This window comes from Oncorhynchus kisutch, linkage group LG1 (genome assembly GCF_002021735.2).
Source record: "Oncorhynchus kisutch isolate 150728-3 linkage group LG1, Okis_V2, whole genome shotgun sequence".
NCBI classification, from domain to species: Eukaryota; Metazoa; Chordata; class Actinopteri; order Salmoniformes; family Salmonidae; genus Oncorhynchus; species Oncorhynchus kisutch.
In genome coordinates this window covers 25,252,118-25,262,342 of record NC_034174.2, presented here as the reverse complement: position 1 = coordinate 25,262,342, position 10,225 = coordinate 25,252,118, and the positions used below count along the sequence as shown (strand labels likewise).

Below are 10,225 nucleotides of genomic sequence, written 5' to 3'. Positions count from 1 at the left end.
TCCGACTTCTTTTAGATCTTCTGTGGTGCGAAGATTAGCCAATCAGATCTAACAGTTTCCTAATCGCTAGGACAGCACTTCAGGCAGGCAGAGAGAGAGAGCGTGAGAGAGAGAGGTAGAGAGAGTGTGAGCGAGAGAGGGAGAGAGAGAGGGAGCAAAGGAGATGAGAAGAGAGGGATGTGTGTGAGCTCGAGAGTAAAACAAGGGGAGAAGGAGGGTTGGAGTGAGAGAAGAGATGTTGTAAAATTAGCCACGCTGTCAGCCTGGTTTTCACTCGTCTCTATTGGAATTATAATCTCTGTGGCAGAATCAGGAATCCTCGCTCACCATCATCTTGCCTGCAGGTACAGTGGAGCAAAAAAGTATTTAGTCAGCCACCAATTGTGCAAGTTTTCCCACTTAAAAATATGAGAGAGGCCTGTAATTTTCATCATAGGTACACTTCAACTATGACAGACAAAATGAAGAAAAAAAATCCAGAAAATCACATTGTAGGATTTTGAATTAATTTATTTGCAAATTATGGTGGAAAATAAGTATTTGGTCAATAACAAAAGTTTATCTCAATACTTTGTTATATACCCTTTGTTGGCAATGACAGGGGTCAAACGTTTTCTGTAAGTCTTCACAAGGTTTTCACACACTGTTGCTGGTATTTTGGCCCATTCCTCCATGCAGATCTCCTCTAGAGCAGTGATGTTTTGGGGCTGTTGCTGGGCAACACGGACTTTCAACTCCCTCCAAAGATTTTCTATGGGGTTGAGGTCTGGAGACTGGCTAGGCCACTCCAGGACCTTGAAATGCTTCTTACGAAGCCACTCCTTCATTGCCCGGGAGGTGTGTTTGGGATCATTGTATGCTGAAAGACCCAGCCACGTTTCATCTTCAATGCCCTTGCTGATGGAAGGAGGTTTTCACTCAAAATCTCACGATACATGGCCCCATTCATTCTTTCCTTTACACGGATCAGTCGTCCTGGTCCCTTTGCAGAAAAACAGCCCCAAAGCATGATGTTTCCACCCCCCATGCTTCACAGTAGGTATGGTGTTCTTTGGATGCAACTCAGCATTCTTTGTCCTCCAAACACGACGAGTTGAGTTTTTACCAAAAAGTTATATTTTGGTTTAATCTGACCATATGACATTCTCCCAATCTTCTTCTGGATCATCCAATTCTTCTCTAGCAAACTTCAGATGGGCCTGGAAATGTACTGGCTTAAGCAGGGGGACACGTCTGGCACTGCAGGATTTGAGTCCCTGGCGGCGTAGTGTGTTACTGATGGTAGGCTTTGTTACTTTGGTCCCAGCTCTCTGCAGGTCATTCACTAGGTCCCCCCGTGTGGTTCTGGGATTTTTGCTCACCGTTCTTGTGATCATTTTGACCCCACGGGGTGAGATCTTGCTTGGAGCTTCAGATCGAGGGAGATTATCAGTGGTCTTGTATGTCTTCCATTTCCTAATAATTGCTCCCACAGTTGATTTCTTCAAATCAAGCTGCTTACCTATTGCAGATTCAGTCTTCCCAGCCTGGTGCAGGTCTACAATTTTGTTTCTGGTGTCCTTTGACAGCTCTTTGGTCTTGGCCATAGTGGAGTTTGGAGTGTGACTCTTTGAGGATGTGGACAGGTGTCTTTTATACTGATAACAAGTTCAAACAGGTGCCATTAATACAGGTAACGAGTGGAGGACAGAGGAGCCTCTTAAAGAAGAAGTTACAGGTCTATGAGAGCCAGAAATCTTGCTTGTTTGTAGGTGACCAAATACTTATTTTCCACCATAATTTGCAAATAAATTCATTAAAAATCCTACAATGTGATTTTCTGGATTTTTTTCCCTCATTTTGTCTGTCATAGTTGAAGTGTACCTATGATGAAAATTACAGGCCTCTCTCATATTTTTAAGTGGGAGGACTTGCGCAATTGGTGGCTGACTAAATACTTTTTTGCCCCACTGTATATGTAGCCTACAAGTAATAGAAGTTGCCTAAATATAATGTGAAAAACCCAGCAGAATTGCAGTTCTTGGCACAAACTGTTGTGCCTGGCACATACTACCCCGTTCAAAGGCACATAAATATTTTTTCTTGCCCATTCCCCCTCTGAATAGCACACATACACAATCCATGTCTCAATTGTCTCAAGGCTTAAAAATCATTTTTTAACCTGTCTCCTCCCTTTTATCTACACTGATTGAAGTAGATCTAACAAGTGACATCAATAAGGGATCATAGCTTTCACCTGGTCAGTATGTCATGGATAGAGCAGGTGCTCTTAATGTTTTGTATACTAAGTGTATATATAGTCACTTTTGAGGCTTTTAGAGCCATGGTGATTTGGGTGTTATTATTCTGCACAAAGTACAGCAATTTGAGACTGGCAGAAGATGACAGGCTCATCTTGAATGGGCTAGAGTGATGGTCACAAGGGTAGTAGGGTTTGTAGGGTTTTTCTTTATTTTTAGTACTTTCTACATTGTAGAATAATAGTGAAGACATCAAAACTATGAAATAACACATATGGAATCAAGTAGTAACCAAAAAACTGTTGAACAAATCAAAATATATGATGCATTTTAGATTCTTCAAAGTAGCCACCCTTGGCCTTGATGAAAGCTTTGTATTCTCTCAACCAGCTTCATGAGGTAGTCACCTGGAATGTTTTTTTAACAGTCTTGAAGGAGTTCCCACATATGTTGAACACTTGTTGGCTACTTATCCTTAACTCTGCGGTCTGACTCATCCCAAACCATCTCAATTTGGTTGAGGTCGGGGATTGTGGAGGCCAGGTCATCTGATGCAGCACTCCATCACTCTCCTTCTTGGTCAAATAGCCCTTCCGGCGCCGACAGAGATGGCCGCCTCGCTTCGCGTTCCTAGGAAACTATGCAGTTTTTTGTTTTTTTACGTGTTATTTCTTACACTAGTACCCCAGGTCATCTTAGGTTTCATCACATACAGCCGAGAAGAACTACTGAATATAAGATCAGCGTCAACTCACCACCAGTACGACCAAGAATATGTTTTTCGCGATGCGGATCCTGTGTTCTGCCTTACAACCAGTGCCACGGGATGGTTCCCATGCAGCGACCCAAAAAAACGACTCAGAAAAAGAGGGAAACGAAGCGGTCTTCTGGTCAGACTCCGGAGACGGGCACATCGTGCACCACTCCCTAGCATTCTTCTTGCCAATGTCCAGTCTCTTGACAACAAGGTTGATGAAATCCGAGCAAGGGTAGCATTCCAGAGGGACATCAGAGACTGTAACGTTCTCTGCTTCACGGAAACGTGGCTCACTGGAGAGACGCAATCCGAAGCGGTGCAGCCAGCGGGTTTCTCCACGCATCGCGCGGACAGAAACGAACATCTTTCTGGTAAGAAGAGGGGCGGGGGCGTATGCCTTATGGCCAACATGACATGGTGTGATGAAAGAAACATACAGGAACTCAAATCCTTCTGTTCACCTGATTTAGAATTCCTCACAATCAAATGTAGACCGCATTATCTACCAAGAGAATTCTCTTCGATTATAATCACAGCCGTATATATCCCCCCCCAAGCAGACACATCGATGGCTCTGAACGAACTTTATTTAACTCTCTGCAAACTGGAAACGATTTATCCGGAGGCTGCATTCATTGTAGCTGGGGATTTTAACAAGGCTAATCTGAAAACAAGACTCCCTAAATTTTATCAGCATATCGATTGCGCAACCAGGGGTGGAAAGACCCTGGATCATTGTTACTCTAACTTCCGCGACGCATATAAGGCCCTGCCCCGCCCCCCTTTCGGAAAAGCTGACCACGACTCCATTTTGTTGATCCCTGCCTACAGACAGAAACTAAAACAAGAAGCTCCCACGCTGAGGTCTGTCCAACGCTGGTCCGACCAAGCTGACTCCACACTCCAAGACTGCTTCCATCACGTGGACTGGGAGATGTTTCGTATTGCGTCAGCCAACAACATTGACGAATACGCTGATTCGGTGTGCGAGTTCATTAGAACGTGCGTTGAAGATGTCGTTCCCATAGCAACGATTAAAACATTCCCCAACCAGAAACCGTGGATTGATGGCAGCATTCGTGTGGAACTGAAGGCGCGAACCACTGCTTTTAATCAGGGCAAGGTGTCTGGTAACATGACTGAATACAAACAGTGCAGCTATTCTCTCCGCAAGGCTATCAAACAAGCTAAGCGCCAGTACAGAGACAAAGTAGAATCTCAATTCAACGGCTCAGACACAAGAGGCATGTGGCAGGGTCTACAGTCAATCACGGACTACAGGAAGAAACCCAGCCCAGTCACGGACCAGGATGTCTTGCTCCCAGGCAGACTAAACAACTTTTTTGCCCGCTTTGAGGACAATACAGTGCCACTGACACGGCCTGCAACGAAAACATGCGGTCTCTCCTTCACTGCAGCCGAAGTGAGTAAGACATTTAAACGTGTTAACCCTCGCAAGGCTGCAGGCCCAGACGGCATCCCCAGCCGCGCCCTCAGAGCATGCGCAGACCAGCTGGCCGGTGTGTTTACGGACATATTCAACCAATCCCTATACCAGTCTGCTGTTCCCACATGCTTCAAGAGGGCCACCATTGTTCCTGTTCCCAAGAAAGCTAAGGTAACTGAGCTAAACGACTACCTCCCCGTAGCACTCACATCCGTCATCATGAAGTGCTTTGAGAGACTAGTCAAGGACCATATCACCTCCACCCTACCTGACACCCTTGACCCACTCCAATTTGCTTACCGCCCAAATAGGTCCACAGACGATGCAATCTCAACCACACTGCACACTGCCCTAACCCATCTGGACAAGAGGAATACCTATGTGAGAATGCTGTTCATCGACTACAGCTCGGCATTCAACACCATAGTACCCTCCAAGCTCGTCATCAAGCTCGAGACCCTGGGTCTCGACCCCGCCCTGTGCAACTGGGTACTGGACTTCCTGACGGGCCGCCCCCAGGTGGTGAGGGTAGGCAACAACATCTCCTCCCCGCTGATCCTCAACACTGGGGCCCCACAAGGGTGCGTTCTGAGCCCTCTCCTGTACTCCCTGTTCACCCACGACTGCGTGGCCACGCACGCCTCCAACTCAATCATCAAGTTTGCGGACGACACAACAGTGGTAGGCTTGATTACCAACAACGACGAGACGGCCTACAGGGAGGAGGTGAGGGCCCTCGGAGTGTGGTGTCAGGAAAATAACCTCACACTCAACGTCAACAAAACTAAGGAGATGATTGTGGACTTCAGGAAACAGCAGAGGGAACATCCCCCCATCCACATCGATGGAACAGTAGTGGAGAGGGTAGCAAGTTTTAAGTTCCTCGGCATACACATCACAGACAAACTGAATTGGTCCACTCACACAGACAGCATCGTGAGGAAGGCGCAGCAGCGCCTCTTCAACCTCAGGAGGCTGAAGAAATTCGGCTTGTCACCAAAAGCACTCACAAACTTCTACAGATGCACAATCGAGAGCATCCTGGCGGGCTGTATCACCGCCTGGTATGGCAACTGCACCGCCCTCAACCGTAAGGCTCTCCAGAGGGTAGTGAGGTCTGCACAACGCATCACCGGGGGCAAACTACCTGCCCTCCAGGACACCTACACCACCCGATGCTACAGGAAGGCCATAAAGATCATCAAGGACATCAACCACCCGAGCCACTGCCTGTTCACCCCGCTGTCATCCAGAAGGCGAGGTCAGTACAGGTGCATCAAAGCTGGGACCGAGAGACTGAAAAACAGCTTCTATCTCAAGGCCATCAGACTGTTAAACAGCCACCACTAACATTGAGTGGCTACTGCCAACACACTGTCAATGCCACTGACTCTACTCCAGCCACTTTAATCATGGGAATTGATGGGAAATGATGTAAATATATCACTAGCCACTTTAAACAATGCTACCTTATATAATGTTACTTACCCTACATTATTCATCTCATATGCATACGTAGATACTGTACTCTATATCATCGACTGCATCCTTATGTAATACATGTATCACTAGCCACTTTAACTATGCCACTTGGTTTACATACTCATCTCATATGTATATACTGTACTCGATATCATCTACTGTATCTTGCCTATGCTGCTCTGTACCATCACTCATTCATATACCCTTATGTACATATTCTTTATCCCCTTACATTGTGTATAAGACAGTAGTTTTTTTTGGAATTGTTAGTTAGATTACTTGTTCGTTATTACTGCATTGTCGGAACTAGAAGCACAAGCATTTCGCTACACTCGCATTAACATCTGCTAACCATGTGTATGTGACAAATAAATTTGATTTGATTTGATTTACACAGCCTGGAGGTGTGATTTGGGTCATTGTCCTGTTGAAAAACAAATGATAGTCCCACTAAGCCCAAACCAGATGGGATGGCGTATTGATGCAGAATGCTGTGGTAGCCATGCTGAAATCATTCGTTTACCCACATCACGTCTCACAAAGATCCAAAAATATTCAATTTGGACTCCAGAACAAAGGACAAATTTCCACCGGTCAAATGTCCATTACTCGTGTTTCTTGGCCGAAGCAAGTCTCTTCTTCTTGATGGTGTCCTTTAGAAGTGGTTTCTTTGCAGCAATGCGACCATGAAGGCCTGGTTCACAAAGTCTCCTCAGAACAGTTTATGTTGAGATGTGTCTGTTACTTGAACTCTGTGTTGCATTTATTTGTGCTGCAATTTCTGAGGCTGGTAACTCGAATGAACTTATCCTCTGCAGCAGAGGTAACTCTGGGTCTTCCATTCCTCATGAGAGCCAGTTTCATCATAGCGCTTGATGGTTTTTGCGACTGCACTTGAAGAAACTTTCAAAGTTCTTGAAAAATTCCGTATTGACTGACCTTCTGGTATTAAAGTAATGATGGACTGTCATTTCTTTTAGCTTATTTGAGCTGTTCTTGCCATAAAATGGACTTGGTCTTTTACCAAATAGGGCTATCTTCTGTATACCCCCCTGCCTTCTCACAACACAACTGAATGGCTCAAACGCATTAAGAAGGAAAGAAATTCCACAAATTAACTTTTAAGAAGGCACACCTGTTAATTGAAATACATTCCAGGTGACTACCTCATGAAGCTGATTGAGAGAATGCCAAGAGGGTGCAAAGCTGTCGCCAATGCAAAGGGTGGCTATTTGATGAATCTTAAATATAAAATATATTTTGATTTGTTTAACACTTGTTTGGTTACTACATGATTCCATATGTGTTATTTCATAGTTTTGATGTTTTCCCTATTATTCTACAATGGAGAAAATAGTAATAATATAGAAAAATCCTTGAATGAGGTGTTCTAAAACTTTGGACAGGTAGTGTATGTATTTTTTTTACATAATACTTATTTTCTTAAAACGGCATTGTTGGTTATAAGGGCTTGTAAGTAAGCATTTCACTATAAGGTCTACCTACACCTGTTGTATTTGGCATATGTAACAAATACAATTGTATTTGATTTGAATGAGTAGGTGTGTCCAAACTTTTGACGGGTACTGTATATTTCTACTTATATGACCTTACAATGCGTGGTGCCTCGATCCAACATTAATGCACGAGAGATACAATCACATCCCCTCAACCATCTCCGACGTGGGGAGGAGAGGCCGTTACAATCGGCAAATGTGGACGCCATCGTTTATTTCCGTGAAGCCAATCCCAGTCTGTCTCTATGGTGTTTTATTTTTCAACAAGCCGAATAGAGCTCGGTTTTTTCCGTGCAGTAGCAATTAAAGCCGAGAGTCTTTTGCGCGAGGCACAGGCATCAGTCGGTTTGGGTAGCACTGTAAAATTGTTTACGTCTTACTGAACAAGTAGATAAGTATTTTGAAAATGGAATCAGCCAACCAGGTATGTTTATTGATTGTAAATGGTGTTTGGTCAGGTCTCAAAATAATGTGCGTTAAAAGGCCATTATTCAAATTTGTCAAATTATATACTAATAGTTATGGCTATTTGATTAACACTATAGTTTTTGTTTCCATGTCATTGTTGTTGTCATTATTCCCTTAGCTCATGTCTGTTGGAACGTTTCAAGTGCTTAAATTACCCCTTGGATTTATCAGCGTTTTGGAATGGGTAAGTTGAGTGTTTGCAGAAACACTTATTTGTTTTGTTTGAGTTAACTGAACGATAACATGTTTACAGTAGGAAGTCAATTTATTGATCCTATCTATTAGTGTCTGCCGATATACAGCCTATCTGTATACATTGCACAGTCGTATTTGCATTTGCTCACTGAACCCCTGTGCGATTTCATAATTGCGTGTTTGTTTTGCCTACCTAAGCGGGCTTGTTGTGTTTTTGAGAGTAGCGTTAGGCTATCCTGTACGTTTTGTTTTCATTCATTTCCATTACTCTCAGGTGAAACTTTTTATTTTCATAATTGCGTTCTATGTCGTGTATAGTGATGTTCCACTTTCTCTGATGAGGAACCATCCCAGCGCATGTTCAATCAGCGTGTGAACAATTCGCTTTACATTGACCAAATGGTTCAAGTTTATGTAATGAATTGCTGCTCTATTACGTAAGGCTAGTGTGGCTACTACTTCGTCTTCACTGGGAGGCTGGTCACATTGGTTGTTTAGGTGTAACGGTTATTCACGGTGATATTTATGGGTCAGTCTAAAATAGCAGGCAGGTGATCCAAAACGTTCAGTCAGTCAGAGCTCGTTTGTGTGTGTGTGTGTGTGTGCGTGTGTGTGCGTGCGTGTGTGTGTGCGTGCGTGCTCTCATGGAACAAATTTCATCCTGTCACATATGGATAAACAGTAAAGGAAAAGCAGCACTCTAGTAGCTTTGATGCAGTAATGTATTGACCAATGTTTCAACAGCAAGCTGTCTTTATTAGGGGTTCACGTCAAAACACTGCAAGTCACTGGTATATATTTGGTTGCCATAATTCCATTGTAATCATGGGTGGCTGTGGCATTAAATAATTTGTCAATTTACAAATATCAACAATATAAAAGCTTGAAGGGATATCAAATTATCATATGTCGCCTACAATTTCATTTCAATGTTATTTAGGCCTACTTATCTAAATTACAACTGTGACATGGCACAGGGGTCAGCTGTTGAATTGAAGTATTATTATTTTTTATATAACAGTAGGCAGTCATTGGTTGACTGATGTTTCAGTATATGGTGACTCTTTGCAGAACACACACACACACAAACAGCTTGAAATTGGTGGCTTCTGGGGCAATGGCTGACAGAGCTCTGAGCATGTAGTAGTGTCACGGTGTCACAGTGACATGGAGATGATAGTTTCACTCTATGAGTGTGTTGAAACAATGCAGAGGAATAGAGGAGGAAACAGCATCTTTCCCATCAGGAGCAGAGTGACACAGAGACAGCTAACCCATTGACACACTCGGATGCTCAGAGTGGTTAAATTGGTTCAGCTTAATTAGTATGAGTGGCCAGAGTCAGGAAAAAAGAGATGACCGAGATGTAAATAAAACCAAGTAATCGTCAGTACCTTTACTATTACGGACTCTTATGAGCAGTTCATTCTGCACAACATTGAATCCTGTGAAGTGTGTGATAATCTATTACTCAAGTCATATGTCCAAATGTATTCAAAGATCATCAAAATAGGAAGAAGTTGAATTTTACTGAAGTGCATTATTATGCTTCTGAAAGCTATGAACATATTTTTGCCCCAGATGATCCTTGTTTGCCAGGATAGGGCCCTCAGCAGTCAGTCAGTATTAGGTTGCTAAGAGAAGGACAGAAGTATTTGCTTTCATGGAGGACTTGTGAGGATGACCACACAATGTTTTATTTAACTAGGCAAGTCAGTTAAGAACAAATTCTTATTTACAATGACAGCCTACCCCAGCCAAACCCTAATCCGGATAACGCTGGGCCAATTGTGCACAGCCCTGGGACTCCCAACAACAGCCGGTTGTGATACAGCCTGGAGTTGAACCAGGGTCTGTAGTGACGCCTCTAGTACTGAAATGCAGTGCCTTAGACTGCTGTGCCACTCAGAAGCCCTAGTGTACCAATCATGAGCCACATCTATTCGTGTTCTACCCAAAGTTGCTAAATAAATGCTGTGATCTATTTAATAAACACAAGAGACCAGCAAAATGGATAAAAGAGTGTGTTGGTATAGCAGGAACAGCGGCATCTAGCCATCAAACCTGATACTTTCAAACTACTTTATGGTAAATAATCATCTCCCATGCATTTCCAAAG

General features: G+C 43.5%; 1 protein-coding gene across 1 annotated transcript in view; it reads left to right on the top strand.

Moving 5' to 3' along the window:
- Positions 1–7,560: 7,560 nt before the first annotated feature.
- The window catches only part of LOC109907767 (synaptoporin-like), a 40,697-nt gene continuing 38,032 nt past the window's right edge, over positions 7,561–10,225 (top strand). Inside the window, exons 1-2 of the mRNA XM_020506002.2 lie at positions 7,561–7,867; positions 8,030–8,095. Coding sequence (XP_020361591.1) covers positions 7,850–7,867; positions 8,030–8,095 — 84 coding nt within the window. The 5' untranslated portion in view covers positions 7,561–7,849. The remainder of the gene's footprint in view (positions 7,868–8,029; positions 8,096–10,225) is intronic.